A 21,123-nucleotide genomic window follows, 5' to 3' on the forward strand; every position below is an offset into this window, starting at 1 on the left:
AGTGGTTACTAATGCAGATCACATAAAGGTCGATTAAGTGCCATGCCTTTTAAATTTTCCCTTACGATTTCCATCTAAGCTGAGCACAAACGTTTAAAATAATTCAGATTTAATTAGTGGCCCGTACTTATAAATATCAAAGGAATTCCACTTGAAAGACGTCTTTAAGAGAGAACCACGAAATCTGAGATAAAGAGCGCCTTGACTCATACTAATCTTTTTTTTTTTTTTTTTGATAAAAAGATAAGTTTCTTCTTCTCTCTCTGCCTGACTTAGCGGATGCCAGAGGGAGCCTGATTAAGTTTCTCCCGCCGACAGTCAGCAATTTAGCCAAGACAGACTGTTGCTACTTTTTCACTTTAATTCAGTCAACACAAACACACGCGAGACTTGCCCAGAGGCATTTATCTGTATTAGACTCAGACAAAGAGATAAACAATAGAAATCCCGCCCCAACCCCACCAAAACCCAAGCCATTTATCTCTGACACATGAGAGTATTTATTTTTTATCTCCTCTTCAAAAGCGGAGCAATATGTCTTCCCTTCTGTTCACAGCCGACTATTAAAGCACGAAGGCAAAGAGACATATTTATGGTTATATGCCTTCCAAAAAAAATCTGACTCATGCGTCACGTGGTTTAATGCTTCTATAGCATAAATGAGATAATGTGAAATCAGTTAAAATTGATTAAAAAATGTCATGTAATTGGCCATTATCTACTTATTTCTCAGATCAGTGAATGCAATATGCCTAACTGATAATGTCATGTTGGCAAAAAACGCTCTTCAGTGTGGAAGTCGTCACTATGGGAAGACTCTATTAGTCATTTTCAGTATTGGTGAGGAAGATATTGTATTTTCCTTGGAGTCATATCAGCGGTTTCTACAGGCTGCTACGTTTCCATAGAGAGGGAGAGTTTGGCTTTTCACCAAACCTGGAGAAGCAACATTCAGTTTTTATATTCCTCTTATCTGGAACAAACTTCCAGAAAACAGCGAAACAGGTTGCTAAACAGGTGGTTTTTATGAAGGCTAAAAATCACCTGTTTAGAGTTGTCTTTGATTACTAATAACCGGAACACTGATCAATTTGATGTATATTTCAGGGTGATGATTCTTAATGGTGGCATTTGGCAAAATGTAATGTCTACTGCTGTTTGATAATTGTATTACCACATTTTTAGTAATATAGACAGAGATAACTGTATAAACTTTGGAACTATTTTAAGAACATTTCAATGTTTTATGACAGCTAAATTTATGCTTAAAGGATAAATTAAAAGTTTGTCATTTACGGTTCTTAAACAGAAGCGTTTCCCAAACGTAGTAATCAGAAATCGGCAACACAAATCTCCAACCGGTCTCTGCTTCTTATTATGTGTGTGCAGGTGTGTGTGTACAGTATGCTCGGGCTTCAGTTAATTCAATCTTGTTTTCCATACCAATAAAATGAATGCAAAGAAAATCCAAATCCAGACTTATCTGAATCAAATCTTCAATGTAAATTCCAACTGTACGTTTGTTGTTACGTTGTTGTTACATCCTCCTTAGATGTAAGGAGGATGCCATTTTTATATCCAGTTAAATATGGACATGGTTGATCAACATTGTATATAAAGATGAATGTATTGATGCCTCTCCACTGTATGTGTTCAGAAATGTTCAATAAAAAATAAGTATATATAAAAAAAATTCAAACTGTATAGTACAGCTACCAAGGTAAAAATGACAAACAAATGTAATTATTTTTACACGTAATTCTTAATGAGCATCGAGTTATACCAGATGGGCATCACTGTGAAACAGCATTTCCACCACATTCCTACTCTCTGATGCATTTTATGTGTTTCTTTTTCCCATCATGAAAGCGTTCAGTATTCATCCTTTGTTGGATTTAGCTCATGCATGCCCACGCACAAAAGGGGGCAGCTTTCTTATCTGTCTTGGCAGCCCTGCGCTTCTTGAAATTAGCAGAGCAGACATCCATCCGTCGGAAAGAGCCGAGCCACGGATGGCTGGACGCTTCCGGCTAATGACAACATTAGCTGCCAAAGAGAGCGATAGGTCATGATCCGCACTTAAGCTGCTTACGGCACGCAGGAAAGCAAACCAAAGTCAGACCGTAGCGTGAGTGAAAGACGGCGCTGTCGCACTTAAAGTATTAGGCTGGTGTGGTCCTGTTCATTAGAACACAGTGATGGAGGACAAAACGACAAAAAAAGAGAAAACTTAACGCTTCCCCTTCACTGACCACCTTATTAAAACAAGACAAAGCCAGAATTAGGAATCGATGCCAGATATCGTAGAGCATTATTTGTCTGGGTGGCCGGTCTGATTAGATGACATTTAATAACTGTTGAGATTTCTCCTGTTTAGCCGCCTCTCCTCCCTCTGCGACCTTTATCTGAGCGATTCGTCACTTGCTAATGTGAAACACGACACCACATGGGGCCTGCTTCCCAACAGCTATTAGAACTTCCTCAGAACTGGGCAACTTTCATACCCACCGCAGTGATACAAGCATTACCGCAGCATGCTGAGAGAGAATAACGGCGCTGGCTTTTACAGGACACCAGACAGAACGAAAAGATCGAGGGGACAGTGACTTGCAAAGTTATGCTGGCCCCTTCAATTGTATCTACATTACAAGCACGTCGTTGAACAAAACGGGAACTTTATGTGATGGACTCGACATCAAGTGGCCTTTCTTAGCTGCAGCTCTTGCTCGTATCCTAAGGGTGGTCGTTCTGCTCAAAGATGGCTCTCTGTCTCAATCTCAAGCCTTCGGCAGCCTCTAATAAGTTTTCTTGCAGCTCCATCCATCATCACAAACCCTAACCAACTTCCCTGTCTCTGCAAAGAAAAAGAGAAAGAATCCCACCAGCATGATTATCCAGTACCACGGGCCACGTTGGCGAGGGTTCGTTGTGATGTGCTCCATTAGTTTTCTACCCATAGATAGCATTTTACATGCAGACCAAAAGGTTCAGTATTGGGTCCAACCAGGGCAGCGATTCCACAGAGTAAAATGTGTTTCTTATATGGATTATTCCAAACTAACAAATAGGATTTTTTCCATAAAGACTAGATTTATAGAGTGCCAAAAAGTAAAAAAAACAAAACAAAAACAAAAGTAAGTGATGCAACTTCTGAATAGTTTAGTGACCTTGTCGATTATGATTACCATAAACTTTTCTTGCACCTTTCTTAATTTGACATCAATACAATGTTCCAACCACTCTGTGTGATTTGTCATTAAAAATTAGCATCAAGTGAAGGCACCACAAAGTCTGACTGGCCAGATAATATATTACTGGGATCAGGATTTGAATGCGTCGTACTCAATATTCTACCAAATCCTGTTTCCAGGGCGACCTTGGTGATAGAGCTATTAATCACAATGACATTGTGATGGCAGCTGGGAATACATATGCATGCCACACTTATTTGTAAAAAACATGATTCATTTCCTTTTACGTTAATTTTTCACATAGGTTTTGAGGCTGCAAACATTTTTCAACAAACACTTTAGATCACATATGTCAAAGTCAAGGCCCGCGGGCCACATCCGGCCCGCAAATCAATTATCTATGGCCCCCTGAATGATATTTAATTACTATGAGAACCGGCCCGCAAGCCAGAGCCGCCCGCTCGTGTTTTGCCCGCAAACACTACATTTCCCATAATGCAACGGTAGCCCGCGAAGTGACTACAGCGCGCCCAAACGGCTTCATTATTCATCAGCTCAGAGCCTCACCCCGAACATTGATGAACTTGTACAAAAGATGAGACACCTCCAAGTATCAGGCTCAGCCTCAGACAAGTGAGCATCACAGAGCAGTAACGTATTTTCAGTTTATAAGTTTCAGTTAAATTTTTACATTTGTTTCTACAAGACGTGATTTTTCTTTGAATGAAGTATTGTTTTGTCTGTGTGCCATATATTTTTGTATTTTATTTTATTTTATTGTATTTATTTTTCAGTTGAATGGATTCAGGTAAAATTGCAGAGCCATGAGAAAGAATACAACTGATTTGATTTATTTTTTTACTTTACTATTTGAAAGCAGTGATCGGTAGGATCATAGAGCAGCACACTAATGCATTTTCAGTTTATAATGCATGCACTTTGATTTATGCATCTATCTTGATATTAAGAAACATATTTTGTTTTTAAAAACAATTAAATTTGTTGCTGTTTGCCTCTTGAAAAATGTTTTCCCTTGAAGTTACGGACAGAGCCATAACAAAAATATTGCTTTATTCATTTAATCGTTAAATAATATACACTGTGTTAGGTCTTGGTTCAATAGGCTATGTGCAATCATTTCAATATGTTTTAATAAACATTAAACCAGTCCGGCCCTCGGCTTGTAGCAAATTTGTTTTTTTGGCCCTCTGTGTATTTGACTTTGACATCCCTGCTTTAGATGTTTAAATAATAGATGTAGTCATTGTCATTTAGCTTGATAAGTGTGGCTCACCGGACTTTACTAGAAGTCTCTTTAAAGCTGGAGTATGTAACTTAAAAAAAAAAACAATTGTTAAAACTGTGACCATGTTGTGACAGTATCGTGCGATACAGATAATCAGTGAAAAAAATCGAATTCCTCCACCATCTCCTAGTGCTACTGCTGCCATCTGCAGAAACGCACCGCTCCCTGCCAAAAACAGCCAATCAGATCCAGGAGGAGGGTCTTAGCGCTGTCAACCGATGACGAGTATGCATTGCTCAATGAGCTAAAGGCAGAGAAACAACTTTTGCGTTTCAGGAGAATCGTCATCGGTGAATATGCTGACTAGCTCTAGCATTCACAACAGGCTCAACTGACGGGAATAAGCGCACAAGCTGATTGACACCACTAAGACCCTCCTCCTAGCTCTGATTGGTTGTTTCTGACCAAGCTGAACATTTCAGCTTGGTCAGTAGTTAGCAAAGGTAGAGGAACAACATTTTTTCAGATATTTTGCCTGATACGATACCGTCATACTGACAGTTTTAATAAATACTAAAAATATTTTTCTATAAAAGTTACAAACTCCAGCTTTAAGAAACAAGAAGGGGTGCTTTTGTCTATGACAAACTGACAAACAAAAAAACTTTAATGCATCAATATATAATGCGACATGTCTGACATTACATTTCCTAAAAATTGCAGCACAAACAAAGAGCGAACATTCGCTGCACTTCAGCTGGAGTGCCATGTTCCATTTCTCCCGCTGGAAACTCGCAGAGGGGGAATGCCTTGCTCGGCCGCCTGATGGCTGTCGGCGACACTCGGCCGTGATGGCTGCCACCTGGGCTCCACTCAGCCCTCTGATCCCCATTCAACGCCGGAGCACAAGAAGGGGGTTCAGTGTTCCTGAGTACTCTGGAGATAGAGATGAAGGAGGGTAACGGGGTGATTGAAACACCCTTTTATGGCCTGTCCGATCTCACACCTTCAAAGGGTTCCAAGTTCATATTGCTGCCTTGTGTTTTTAGTGAGAGTTTCAGAGCTTCACCCTGTGCTCTCTTTGTAAGATGTAGGATGTGGAGAGCAAGGCTTCTTTTGCAGGTGAGGTCACTTTTCTCACTACGAAGTAAAAGGGTGATGAACCGGAACCTTGGAAAATAAACAGGGTTAATACTTCTAAGAAAGTATTTCATTCATCTGCAGATATTAAGGCCGGTCACGATAACAGATTTTGCTAGGTGATAAATTGTCCCAGTAATTATTGTGATAATTACTGCAATCGTAATACAGTTGTTTTGAGATGGTTCTCAAGTAATATTATGATAATGAGCTCTCAAATACCAATAAACTTAACACTATAATGGAAGATATTTCAATAGTGGTGCACCGACCTCTTTAATTTTGGGGAAATCAGTAACCAACCGATAATTACATGTGAAGCTGATCTTATCCCCCAGTCTTATCTGCCTCAGCAAATCTCTAAAAATCTCTAAAAAATGAGAGAGGTTTGACTGGCAGACCGGCCCATCAGGTCATGTCTGCATGTCTACAGCTAACAATCTTCACCCCACTGTTGACAACTCAGTGACTTTCTTGCTATATTTATCGACATTTCAGTCAAAAACAAAAAATTGGTTTTGGCCAAAATCAGAATCGGCAGGTCAGGTTTTCTAAAGATTGTTAATCGGCGATCGGCCTAAAAACTGCAATCGGCACACCCCTACATTTTAAATATTTAAAATACAACACGCCAACCAAAAACAATAAAGAAAATAAAATGTAAAAAATCAACTAAAACCATGAATAAAATGGATTATCGTGTCTCTGAACAAAAAATATGAATGGAAATTGAGCTCATTTGAACTAAAAATGCAATCAGTTGAATCACCGCTTATTGCAGCAGGCTCAGACACGGTATTCAGAAACACTTAGAGATGTGACATTTAGTAACAAACTTTCTAAAAAGAAAAAAAAAAACAACACTAAAAGTAACATTTAAGGTCTATTTCTCTCATCAGTGATGCCGCGGTTGCAGAAGTCTTGCTGTGACTCAGATGTGGATGCCTCTCCTGAAGGCACAGTGGACACAGAAAGTGACCAGCTGAGCGAGTCATTATGTCCACGCTGCTCTAATTGCTGCGGGCTGATGGCTCGTGAAGGCTGGAGGCCCGCTGAACGGGCTCTGAGCTCGCTCCTTCTGGGGCTTTCATTCAACTGTTTCAGTGGTAAAACTGGATCAGGACAAAGCAGCTGCTGGGTGAAGAAATGTCATCTGAAGATTTACTTTTAAGATAATTATCAGCGGGGAACCAATTCAGAGAGGATGACAAGCAGCTTGCTTCTTACGGATTTTGTCCGGCTGCATGCAGAGGCTTGAACTTTGTGATTTTTGTATGGAGACCGAAGAGTGACAAATAACTTCCTAAACAAGTATTTAAATGTCATTAATTTATTAAAAGTGGAAATATAGAAAAAACGTAATAAATGTAGAATTATTTGTGTGTGCCTCAATTGATTTTATTTTAAAAACTAGATCCAGTTATTTTACAGTTTAATATTTTATGGTTTATTTAATGCTCCTGTGCAGAAAAAACATTATGAATTAATTTAAAATTTTAACTTCAGCTGTCAAACTCAGGCGGGATCAGGACAGCTCCTACAGAGACCCTGACGTCTGATTGGCTGCTTCAAACAGCAAGTCAAGACAACGTCTTCCAAGTTAGCTGTCACTCTGAGTTTAATAACTTCCCTACAGAGAACATAAATAGCTTCCATAGCATAACTAAATTGTTGCTATTTATTTGCCACAAACTCAGGGTGAGCAACCTTAGCCTCTGTATCTGTAGCTTGGTCTGAAATGTCTCCGATAAGTTCACGAGAGCACATTAGCCGGTGTTAGCTAGCGGGCGGGGCTAACACTGAACCTGTCTGAAGTCTGTGGCTGCTTCCTGCACACAGGATGAGGTAAGACAAAGCTAGAGATATAGAGGCTGGAGTTGCTCATCCAAAGACTAGCAAATGAATTACAGCAACTGAAAACATTGACCCAGAGTGAGAGAGAACTCAGAAGTTGTTTTGACTTGCTGTTTGAACCATGTCAAAGGGTTTCTATTGACACTTTCCAACTACGTCACGCGAGGTGCCTTGACGGACGTCAGAAGAGAAGGATGAGCGTATCTGGTTTCTATCTTTTGTCTGTTTGTGCAGCTGATCACTCATCACCCTACATAAACTTTTATAGTAAAATCAGCTAAATAAAATACATTTTAGGCTACCAACTGTCTGTTATTTGAAAAACTTTACAGGAGTTAACGCATGCATTGGCTGCTCTGATGTCCGTCATGGTGGAGTGAGCCTCTTTTTGAAGTTCTGAGTTGACAGCTTAATTTAATTCATGATGTGCTTCAGCACAGAGACAAGAAATAATTTATTAAATCATGAAATAATTATATCTAGCTTTTCATATGAAGCCAAAGCATTTCATTGAGGTGAGGTGAATTTTATATTTAATAAATCATTCCTGTATTTATTTTAACTTTTAAATAAATTGTTGACACATTTAAATCATCATTTCAAATCTTACTCATTTGTTGGAACTTGGCACTCCACACCCTCCGTACATCTGCACCCTGAGCTGACCCCGTGTTTGATCCAGCGGCGCACACCGCCACTAAGTAATAACAACGTCCAGGCCTTTTACACCATGTCAAGATGTTGACTCCTGATCTTTGAGATAAGCAAGAAATCAATTCAACTCTCAGCAGCCGAGCAGAAAACATCTCAGCACGAGGCGCCATGCAGTCGTCGCACAAACAACGCTGCACGATCAGGTATGCGCCTCGTCGCTGCAGATGGGTGTCAGATTCAACAATAACGCTGTGTTAAAAGAGTTCCCCCTTTTTTTTTTATGCGAACTCAGCTCGATCACGCTAAATGCAAAATAATTAAGCGAATATGCAAGAACGGAAAACAAAAACAACTATTTATGGAGGAACTTGTGGGTTTTGACTGAAGTGTTAGAAAAAATATGCTGGAAGCTCGCAGATTATCCACCATAGAGGAGAAAGTAACATGTTTTCTTTTTTTTTTTTTTTGTTTTACATTTTTTTACATTACATTGTGGCTTAAAATGTAAGAAAAAAAATGTTGCATTTCACAAGGTGGAGCCTTGTGACATATAACCCATGTGACTGGCGAGGATCATCCTGAGCCATCGCTGTAGTTATACAGTTATAAAGGTTAGGCTGCTTGTACATGAACTGACTGACATGAACGCCATAGTATGATGGCATTAGCATGCTAACATTTGAATAACGTCCTCCAATTGCACTTAACAACTTGTTCTAGTATTAAAAAAAATGACTGACGAAATATATATATTAAATGATAAAGATGCACTAGTCTATTATGGGACAAAATTTTGCCAGCGCAATTTAGTACTACTTGATTCCAGAGCATACATTTGATAACTTTTTGGTCCCATTTTTGCAGAATTTCGTTCATTTTTCATCTTAATTACGCTGTGGCACTTAATACAAATACAATAAAAGTGGCGATAACACAATTTCCAAATTTCTCACACGGGCTTTAAGCGTCTACAGTGGGAGCAGTAAAAATGAAAGGCTAAAAAAAATCAAATATTCAATAGGCTATTCCAGCTCACCAGTGCAATTTTCATATACTAATCGCACACTAAGTCACATTTTCAAATATACTACCATTCATTGATGCTCTAATGGATGAAACTGAAAGTAGTTCAAAACAGTATCATTTAGAATGCGTTATTAAATTATCCATCTAATTCAAACTTTATTAAAGACTCAATATCCTGGTACATAGTAGAAATAAAAAATAGAAACAATAAAAAAGAAGATAGGAAAAAAAATATTTTAATATATATTTTATGATTATAGAACAATTCACTGAAGTACAAAATTATTCAGCAAATCCTAACCTCTCCGTTTCACAGCCTGTCCGGTTGGTTCAAGTTGCCTTTCATGCAATTTCATGTAAAAGAAAATGAAGAAAAAGTATAATCCCTCTAACATCTTACGAATTTTAGAAACAAAAAAGCCACTGGTTTTATTTGCTGGGATTAAATGTGTTTTCGTGGGAGTTCAGATGCTCTGGGATGCCACAGAGAATGTTTTAAATTCAACCTTCAGCCTTTTCATTACCATTTCATCAATAATTCACAGAAACATAAAATGCTTCGAGGGGGGTGGGAAAAGGAAAGCATTCAAGTCGAGGCCCATTGTCGGGATCTTGTTATACAAAATGTGATTCGTAGCTGCCAGATATCACCGCCGTTAACATTTCAGACGGATGAAAGGAAGCGTTTGACAGCCGAGGCGCGGCGCAAGAGTCCGGCACGGAGAGCGCCTTTTCTGGAAAGAGAGCGAGATCATGACTCTGACAACAACATCTAAAAGACGACCTGTTTTACTCTGTCACGCTTTGTTCCCGCTTGCGTGTCACTATGACAACAGGCTCTTTGTGAAGACGACTTACGGGGTCTACGAAACAACCGGGAGATACACAAGTAAAAACGCAAAACAATGTAACAAAAAATAAAAAGAATGTTCCTACAATGCAGCATGCTGACCTAACGGCTCTCCTACCAGCTCCACACTTGACAAATTAATCCACTTCTCTCGTATCTGCTCCTCTCCCTCTGGAGTGTGTTTGGCAGGCGAAGGAAACAAATCATATAAGCTGAGCCATCAGGCTCCCCGCTGGTCTGGGCTCCCCTCTTCCCCACATGATCAATGTGCCAGACGGACAGCGAGCCGTAAACCAAACTGCCTAGCCAGTTATGCAGCTTACTCCACGATTACAAGAGCGACGGCAGCTGCTTTACCAACTATATATATGTTTATATTTTTTTCTCTTCTTGTCTTGCAGCCCTTGCTGGCTCAGATGGTTAAGCAAGGTCTTCCAACCTACTAAAGTAGATTGGAGTCTCAGTCATAACAATAGAAAGTAATTACATCTAATGTAATTTTGAAAAGGTGTTACAAAGAGAACTTCAACAAAGTGATTGGGGAAACAAAAGAAGTATTTGTTTTACATAATTGCAGCCTTGACATTTTTAGTCGAGTGCAACCTCTAAGGGCCGACAACTTTGCTACTTCCAGGGTTCCCACAAAGTCTTAGAAGTTTGGAGATTGTTATGTTGAAGTATTTTTTTCCATAAGAAAGAAGATTTGGATTTCACTCGTTACAGCCAACATTTTTTTTTGTGGCTAACATTGTTTTTTTGTATGTGTTTTGAATGCAGAAGTAAAGGAACGTTCGTTTCCAGTTCGAGTAAAGGTGAAAATTAAGTCTGGATCAGGGTTTTGGACTGAACCTGCCGTTGTTTGACCGAGTCTGGGATGGATGTTACATGAACGAATCTGTACTGAGTGCAGGGAAATAAAAAAAAGAATCAAGTTTACATTTAACAACTTAAAATACATATTTAAAATCTTACGGTTCTGTTAAAATACCTCACCACACTTGAATCAGAAGCCTTTATGTCGTTTCGCGATATGAAAAGCAACAAAGACAACGAGAGAAAAATGCAGAAATATCAACTTTCTCAGTTTTTATCTACATCTGATAGCTGATTATTTATTGTCTAGCTTAAAAAAAACAGATGTAGCTAATTTTTCTTTTTACAACATTTTTCTTTTTGCGTGGTTCTTGTTTCCATGGAACTTGAAAGTCACAACGTCATTTGGAAATAATGCTCCACCTTCACCGCACCGCACCACCGTCAAAGTCAGGCTGCTGCTAACTTTTACAGACATTTTGAAGAACACTTCACCACGAGCACAACAGCTTTTACACACACCGCATGTAGACTGCTGCTGCAGAAAATTACTAAAACATTGCAGCAGTGACGCAGTAACAACATTACATAATGACATATCTCGAGATAATGCAGTGCAATCAACAAGGATTGTGTTTCTGTCATGTCAACATGTTGGAGACTTGAAAGTGAAACTGACAGCATGATCTTCTTTCTGATGAACTCGGCTAACAGCTGTGTGACCACAGAGAGGGATTGAGCACATTAAAATATCCTTCTAAGATGGCTAACCTCATACATACGATAATAATCAAGATGGCAAAAATTAATGCAGCAGACACCAAATTTCATATGTGGAGGGATTTTAAAAGTGACTCATGTGCTTCAAACACATGACAGGATGTGACGCTAAACTCCTTCATTTCTTAATCAGACCTGTTGTTAATAATGCAGCATACATCCAGAAATAATTCTTAGTGTTTTATCTTTTCCACATTTTATCTTATAGCTGTATTCCGAAATGGATTAAATTATTTCCCCCACTTCACAACCTTTTCTTTAAATGTTTGATATTTTAAAAACAAATGAGAGATAAAAATTTTGGTCGTCTCCTTCTCTAATAGCTCAGTTTATTCAGCCTGCCAGCGCAGACCTTCAAAGCAGCAGAACTGCTTTTGTACGCTTCCACAGATTAATGCTTTAAGACAGACCTGTTGGAAAGTCAAGAGACAATTCCTTTCACTTCATTCTTCGTTCATACTCTTATATGCTCTGTCAATTATGGGAGCTCATGTAGACAAATATTTCCCTTTCTAAAATCTGCCCAATTAACCAAATTTAATTGGACTCAGATGGAGTCCAATTAAACTGCAGAGGCATCAGTGGAGAGAGGACGCACCTGATCTTAATTTTTGAGCTTTAAAGTCTGGGGATACTTCTGTTAATGGGATTTCTTACAATTTGTTTTTGTTCATGTTAAATCTACAAATCTCTGTTGTCACGATGGGGTGACGTGTGATGAGTCTGACGCCACTTTGTTTACGTTTCGTGAAGAAAGAAGTTGTGCTCAGAGTCTTCTTCATGGGTTTTCATGTCGTTTCCTTTGGTGGTTCTTGGTGCAGTGCCGCCACAGGCGACCAGGGGAACAGGTTTTATTTTATTTATGGTTTGGTTCTTTTGACACAGTGCAGTGTCATATTGAACAAATGCCGCCATTTTTGCCCCCAATCAAACCGGACTGTCAGGTCTGAAACCCACCCCCCAGTCATTTCCTTTGGTTTCAATGATTTTTTTCAACTTGCTGACCGGCTATGAAGCTCATTGCCATGTTAGACTTTAGTCCAGTTTATCATTTCTCAAAAATACCACGTTAGCTGAGATAAATACATGTTAACAGATTAAAGAGTAGCAGAGCTTTGTCCCAGCTGTAGAGAGCCCGGTGTCAGTCCTGGTCAGAGCATTGTTTATTCACTCTGTCCAATTAAAAGACGTTCTGCAGCGGGCTGGTGCTGGAGAGAGAATTTCCCTGGTTTATTACCGGGGGCACATCACGGCTCAGCATGGAGAAACACTGCACTTCAGGCGTCGCCATGATGACCGGCTTCAATTAAGAGTGCGTTGACTGCTTAAACTTCATTAAGGCCAATGTTTTCCCAGAAAAGTTTGCAGCAGCTCAGTCGATGTGGCAGAACTCGAAAAAGGCCGATTCGTCAGAGCGTGTCAGCGAGTCGGTTTCTCACCTTAAGAGCCCCCTGCAGGAAGAGAAATATTCACACCCTCCGAGTTCCATGTCGCAAACGCAAACTTCTTTTGAGACTTATGGAAAAGCTCCTGACATTTCACAGTGAACAACTCCTACAAAGTGGTTATTGGTCGTATAAAATTCCCCTTACAAATCAATTGAAATGTGGCAAACTGTGGGATACCTCGAAGGGGGCGGAGGGGGGGGTGAAATTTCAAGATGTTCAGCTAAAACCTGGTTAGTGTTTACTCCAGTACCACGCTGTACGGACTTTTTAAACCTAAAGTCGTTCAAATTTGTGATGCAGTTTCCACATCACCCCTCTTGTGCCCTCCCCACATTAATAACCCTAGAAATGAAGAATAAGTCAGCGTACTATTCATAGATTACTGCCTATTAAGACAGTTGTGAGAGGAGGGAAAAATGCTGCCTGTGCGATTACCACAAAACCGAGGATTTATGTTTAGATCCCTGCGGGTGAGAGTTTGTACTGAGGAAACATAAGGCTCAGGAAGGACTCAAGCGCCCATTAAAGCACGGCAAACACTCTGTGCATCGGGCTCTGCGCACAAACACAACCCACGTGAAACGCTGCTGCCTTTTCCTATGTGGATTCCTGTCACATAGTCTGAAAAGGGTGAACTGTCCCACTGAAAGCCCAGTAACAGTAATAAATAAGCAGGGAGCGAAGGAGACTGACAGCAAGGCTGCAACTTGGTTCAAAGTCCTGCAGATAAAAGCCAGCGCTCACACTGATAAGGCTTCAAATAAGCTTTCACACACACACACACACGCACGCACACACACACACACACACACACACACACACACACACACGCGCGCGCACGCACACACACGCACACACACGCACGCATGTTCTCGCTCACACATTACCATCATCGCGATCAAGCTCGCACAACAACAGGAGGATGCAGGAAGCAGTTCACTATTCCTTCTCATAGGTAGCTGCGTTTCCATTAATCAAACTCAATGTATGAAAATAAATTTGCTAACTGGAGACACAGCAATTTCAAAAAACCTTTTTTGTTTACTGATAAAAAAATATTTTGTGGGTTTTTTTGGGCCGCAACAAAATATATGTATTTCACAAAACTTCAAAGGAAACACTTTTTTCTCATCACACGGGTCATGTGATCAACAACCAGTTATTACTACAGGCAAAGACTATAAAGAAGACACGAAGTACTTGGAGGATGATGGGTTTTTTTTGTTTTTTTTCCAGACGATGTACAGCTGGATACACCAGAACTCTTGCAGAATCACAGTTCATAAAAAGTTGCATGTCGAATCCGTAGCTCTTCCGTAAAATCTCAGACTGCAATTTCCCCAAAACGTCGCAAATGCAGCGGCTAACAAGACTCCGACGTCTCCTCTGACGGCTGATAGGCGATGAGTGCCAGCGCCGTGGCTGAATTACGAGTATAACTCACTTAAGCTTATTCACATGTGAAATTAATGTCATTTTGTATTCAATAATTTCGCACCTCAATTGTAAAATTATGTTTTTCTTCGACATTAGCTGAACATAGACAAAAGCTTGTGCACTTTTCTAATGCAAATGCCTCTATAGAAAGTGAATGCAGAGGGTCTTACTATCTTAGAGGGTCTTATCTTCTTACCTTGCTGTCTGCGGGCGTCTCCCTCTTTACTAGATGCTGTCCCATGCTGCTGACAGAGGCTGGGGGGGGAACACAGAGGAAACACCACATTACAAAGACATCACATGTTTTCTTATCAAATACAAGGAAGCCATCTCCAAAGCCAAAATAATTTCGTATTCCTGCAGGAACCCAGCCACATTAGGGTGACTAAATTTTCTAAATATGCTCGTTATAGATAAGAGGAGTGACCTTTGCTCTTTAATAAATCAATAATAAGCAACGTAATCTAATTTCATGAAGTTTATTCAGCACATTTTGACCTGAAGTGTATCGCCCAGCATTTCTCACTCGGCCGAAGCCTTTGGGCTGAGGCGGAGCCGCTTATAGGGAAACTATTTCTGAACCCGATCCTCGGTTTCAGGCTGAATAGCGCTCCATCTCATTCCTGTATGGTTAAGGGAAACGTTTGATTTATGAATCTGTTTAAATTATCAGACTGCTATTCATGTCCAGCACAGGAAGCGAGATTAAGATTGATTTTAATCATTTTGTTTTAATGAATCACCTGCAATTTGTTTTAATGAGCTAATTTGATAAAAGACAGTTTATCTGGTTGTCAGAGGAAGATATTTATTGGGAAATTAGTCCAACGCTTTGCATGATTTTATTATAAATATTCAGTATTGTTATGTGAGGATCCTTCAATCATGCAACATAACAGTACGTCGCACTAGACGCAGACGAGGTCAGCCCTGGTTTGGACGTATTCTCTCACTGGCAAGAAGGCGGTGTAACGGTTTCTTAAAATGTCTTGTTTGTCAGAGATTGCTCAGAGTAATTGGCTGATCGGAAACTAGGAGAAAGAAAAAAGAAAAACATATTTCAGAGCCAGCACTAACAGATAGTGATTGTGTAAATATATTGATCTTCATGACGGAAGCCCACACAGGGACAGGGGTCGCTAATTAGCTCTGGATAGAAACTTGTATGCATAGTATCTACCTCTTTTTAAGAGGCAATGCTGAAAGTATTTGTCCAAGTTGAATAAAAAAAAAAAAAAAAACAAAACAAAAAAAAACCTAAAAACTGTCAACCTAAAAACTGTTTAGGTTGACAAAGTTATATATATATATATATATATAGTACGTCGCACTAGACGTACTATATATATATATATATATATATATATATATATATATATATATATATATATATATATATATATATATATATATAACTTTGTCAACCTAAACAGTTGTACATGTGAGTGGACCACTGGTATTTGCAAGACTTAGAGACCACAGCCATAAGTGAATAATTAAAAATCACTAAAAACTTAAAAACTCAGCTTATAACTGCCTTATTTAATGTCTCAGACATCAAATATACCTTAATATGCACCAATACACACAGCAGCTAGCATCCTCAGTCTGCCTATTTTGGGAGTACAGCCAGTAAACACAAAGGAAAATGAATGACGCTCCTTGATTGTCTACTTTGCATATGCCAGAAATAGTGTGTTACTATGGGATTTCTAAAATCCCATAGCAATAACTTCATTACTTTATTTTTTTTTTACACTGCCAATATCTGCTGTCCTTTAGACAGAAAGAGGAATCAATCAGAGTTGACAAGTCAAACTCTTTAGAAACGGGACAGAGGATATTGGCCACGAAAGATCTAAATGGAATATGGGACACTAATCTGAACACTGAATCACTGCGTTTACTCCTTTTTTATCTTGGATAAAAAATAAAATCTGCACTCAGGCTGTAAATCAATAATTATTTTGTCTGGATCCCATCCTCCCCTCCAACTCTGTAGTCATCATCTGAACTGAAACAGGAAACTGTGTGACCTGGTGTACGCTTAGCTCTACTGCGCGTTTATTCATTACAGTATTCCGCGCCACGTTTTGCCTGGCGGTGTTTCCTTTTCTTCTTCAGGGCACCGACAGCATTTGATTAGCAGCCACTTCATTAGAGTCATCCTCCGAATCCGATTTGGTCCCTCAGCAACTTATTAGGTTTCTTTGAGGAGCCACAGATTTAACACTTCCAATCATTATGTGCTGATCTGCCGTTTGACTGCAGGCGTACGGTGACAAAAAACAGAAAAAAAGAGAGAGTACGGATTCCTCCGACGTACAGAACGGAGCTTCATTATCAGCACCAATCGAGTGCCTTGATAAGGAAAATCCATCCTAATGAAAAGCGGAGAGTGTCAGCAGTTCTGATATAAATAGATACAGTAACGACAGAGTTCAGCCAACATTTAATACAGGAAGTCCATCTAATTAACTTCTTATATGTTGAAAAAAAACACCCAAAACTTCATCCAGATGTGGACAATTAATACTGACAATATTTAGAAGTTTAAGTGATAGAAATTAACAACTTAGACAAAAAGTGAAGAAATCTTCCATTTTTCTGTGAATAATAATAATAATAAATAAATAAATGTCTGTTGAAGGATCAATTCAGTTATACCTGCCAAAGTTCAACACGGCCGTATCAAACCAGCGGCACATAAAGAAAGCGTTATTAGTCAGCATTTTGAAGGAGGCTTGTCCCGTGGTGAGCTCCAGGCCGCTGGAGTGAGAGTGAAAAACCTTGATGGGATTGAGAGCGCTGTCTAACTCCTCCATTAAATAATAGAAAACACAGCGAGGCAGCTGATCTGGTGAGGGATTTACGGAGGTCCCAAAAGAGTTTAATACCTGGCCGAGCAAGTCCGACCTGGAAGCAGGATGCAGCTCTCCGAAAACCTCAAAATGGCATCAAATATAGCAGGGACTTGCTATATTTGACAATGATAATTCATGCCTCTATAATCACAAAAAAGACTGTATAAGTATGTTTTATGAGAGATATGTAAGAAAGAGATGACTGTCTTTAAAAAAAAAACTGAAGCTGAAGTTCAACTTGCCAGAGAGAACGTAAACAAAGCCCTGCACTTCTGCAACCATGTTCTTTAAACAGATGATTCTAAATTGACTTATTTGAACACCAGTATACACCAGGACAAAGCTGTCAACAACTAAATACATTATTCAAATATGAGTATGAGATCAATAATCTCATACTAGCTGGGGGAAGATGTCATGACTTGGACCTGGCCACCCAACCATTGTAGAATCCACAATGAATTGTAAAATGTACAAAAGGGTGATTAATTGAAATGTAAAGATCTCTAAAAAAATAAATGAATAAATACGTTGACATTGGACACTGCAAAATAAAAATGGCCCAAAACAAATAAGGACTGGCTGAGTAAAAGCCCAAATCTTGAGACCCTTAAGTCTTAAGCGTGACGCTCAGGCGGAGCGCGGCAAATGTCACGGTCGGACAGCGAGGAAGAGGGGGTTTGTCCCATCAAAGTGTCAATTTCCGAAGCCATTCAAACAAAATAACTCCCTTGCAAAAGCGTGCACGTGGTCAGTGTGATCCCAGTGGACCAGGTAAAAAACTGATGGGGTTTAAATGACATCTCTTAAAGCCGCAGGAAGGTTAAGGATGTTTTTACTCCTGAGTTGTTTAGTCCGATTAAAACAAACTTTGTTTTGTTTCCCACCTCAGTGTGGTTCGTTTGTGTAGATGGAAAAACATGAAAAGTGCTATGGTTTCGGACCAAAGCAGTCCTACCCAGACCAAAGGGTCTGGGTGAGATCTAGGTTCTGAATGAGCTCCAGAGCGATAAGATCTGTCCTCCATCCAACACAGACACCAGGTGTTTGATGAAAGTTTGAGCCAAATGTCTTCCCATAGCCAGGTATGTGGGATGCAGTAGACTACGCATACTAAAAAACAAAGACTGTGTAACATTTTCCTAAACGCGTAAAGCATAAATACAACTGTCAATACATCTTCTCAAATGTTCAGGATTCTTCTCAGGTGATTCTGCCTGACGCCATTGCCCACATTTTTGATTTGATTGAATTTGCTGCTTTCTCCCACTTCAGAACATAACATTTGTTTCCTGTATTTACATTTGCTACTCCCAGCCAATAAACAGATTGAAGTTTCCAGCGTGAAAATTCAGTCCGACAGGTTAATGGATGATGTTTGCTTAGAGTTTTTCCCTATGGTAAAGTGTAAGTGCAAAAACGCCTTGAGCTTGGAGGACTAGAGTTTGAGATTTAGAGAAAAAATACTGGAAAAGATATACTGACCAACTTTTTTTTTTTTTAAAGTAGAACTTTTAAGTGAGTTTCCAACACAAGCAAGCTGAAGTATTTGGTGCAATCTCAATTGAAAAGTTTAGCCGGGAAATGGACAGTAAAGAAAAAAAAGAATGTAAAAGAAAAACCTAGATAAAGAAAATGAAGCTCAGCCACCACCCAACCAGTTAAGTGAATATCATCCTCTCCCTCATGGACCATTCACCTTTACTTTCAAACAATCGCACCATGTATTATATATATATATTTTTTTTTAGCTTTCAGGGGATTTCTGATGACTCCCTTAAAAAGGGCCTTTCATCATCTTTGACACTCTTCTATTTTTTTTTTTACCATAACCTTTCTCCCTTTCCTGTGTGACAGCATCTGCAGGCGAATATCTTAACTCACACGTCGACTTAAAAAAATGTTTGCTGAAGCACATGTCCATTGATAATTCACACATGTGAAATGGGCTTCTGACATTTGACAGGAATCACGCAGGAGAATCCAACGAAACTGAAACATAAAGATTTCAAGACTGCAGTAAAAACATTCAGATTTTCTGCCGACGTCAGCTCAAGTAGGAAGAAGATGGGCTCATTATGTATGCAGACACACAATTATTCACCTGGCTGCTTGACGCAACCGTCAACTGAGTGAAGACAATATTGAACTACGCTGCTAAGTCTACCAAACCTCCTACACCTTAGGCAGAGATTGTGAGGTAAAAGGCTCACAAAGTGTAGGATCATAAACATCACTTGGGTAACAACAGAAAAACAGTGAAATATTTCATCTGAATGAGAATGTTTTGAGTAATTAGGTTTCCAAGTAAAACAATTTTTTTTTCTCAAAGAAGTAAACGCTAAATGACTAAAATCTCTCTAACAATAACAACAAAAAACTAGTTTGTGTTTTGAAACTCAGTTTTTGGTTTGGATTTCACATGTTGGCAGCAAAACATGCTGTAAACTAGGGCTATCAAAATTGCTTGAATTTTTTTTCTTATTAATTTAATCACCAGGAAAACGAGGCATATTTTTTTAATTCAGAAAAAAATCTAGATTGGTTGGATTTTTTCACTGATTGGGTCCTACGGGTGGCTATTTGGACTATAGTTGATTTTCCTGCAGTAGATCAAAGTTTTCAGCCGCCCATTATATTTACTTGTTATTCAGAGCTTTAGTTGGCTTTCAACTAAAGGATGCTGAAAAGCAAAAGTGGTTTGCTCAAATAGTCTCTATTGCTTAAGAAGGTCTGCGCCTGGTAAAAAATGATCCAAGGTTTAAAAGCTATTATAAGAGCTCATTAAAATCATAACACTTCCTTTCACGCCAGAGGATCATTCCTTTAAAAAGAAAAGATAATTTTGTTTCACCATTCCCTCAGTCATCCTTTTCATACAGCCATAATAATGAACATTTATGAGGAAAGGATTAGTCGTATGGAGCAAAGGTAAGAAGTCTTCGACAATGTCTTCCAGTTTATGGCAGTTCTTTTTCCCTATTTTACAGTGATTACCCTGATCATGAAGTAAAATCACTTACGCCGCACAGCCAAAGAAAGGTTAAGTCTGGCATTTGTTAAGGCAAACTGGTGAAAGAATCCTACTAGAGAGGCACTGCTGTGGTCATTATGACTCAGGTCAAAGTTTATGTGCTCTAACTCAGCCGTTACCCTCAACCGGTGTGAGGGCCTGAGATCCTCATGAGAAAATTGCCTAAAAATCATAAACAGCAATGGGAATGCATCAATATGTTTGCTGTTGATGCTGACTATGATGCCGTTGCCCCACTTTTCAACGTACTCTGTAAAAAATGCTAAAATCTTTGATTTTTATTTTGCGAGTCAGTAAGCTGAACATTTTAGAAACCACTGCTGAGAGTGGTTTCCTATGACAGGAGACTAACATCTGGCTGCAGTTTTTAGCGATTCTGTACTTTGGCTTGAGTAACACAGTCATCAAGCAGCTGTACATTTTTAATTTGACTTAGTCATTGTGCAGATAAGTTGGAGTTGGTGCGTTTGCTCTTACATGAAAAAAAGTGGCCGTTTTGTTGATTCTTCAGCCGTTGGTCAGCTCAGCAGTGACACCCTGTGGTCAGGAGAGCCACTGCACTCACCTCTATAAAAGCTCTAACCTGGTTGCTAAATTCACCAAAGCAAAACTACACTTTAATGCTAACTTTTTTGTCTGCCTGCAATTACAGAACTTATGCAAAAATCATGTGAACAAAGTTTCTGCAAATGAAAATGTTGTTTTTTTAACAGCAATTTTAGTACAGCAGAGACTACAGTGAAACACAAATAATCATCATCTGGATATTCCGGAGATTATGTTATG

The 21,123-nt window shown here is 39.3% G+C and overlaps 1 protein-coding gene across 1 annotated transcript in view; it reads right to left on the reverse strand.

Moving 5' to 3' along the window:
* The window catches only part of LOC103478276 (uncharacterized), a 110,129-nt gene that overhangs the window by 28,493 nt on the left and 60,513 nt on the right, over positions 1–21,123 (reverse strand). Inside the window, exon 4 of the mRNA XM_081597354.1 lies at positions 14,636–14,694. Within this exon, the coding sequence (XP_081453480.1) occupies positions 14,636–14,694 (59 nt within the window). The remainder of the gene's footprint in view (positions 1–14,635; positions 14,695–21,123) is intronic.

This window comes from Poecilia reticulata, chromosome 16 (genome assembly GCF_904066995.2).
Source record: "Poecilia reticulata chromosome 16, P_reticulata-male-v2, whole genome shotgun sequence".
In the NCBI taxonomy this organism is placed as follows: Eukaryota; Metazoa; Chordata; class Actinopteri; order Cyprinodontiformes; family Poeciliidae; genus Poecilia; species Poecilia reticulata.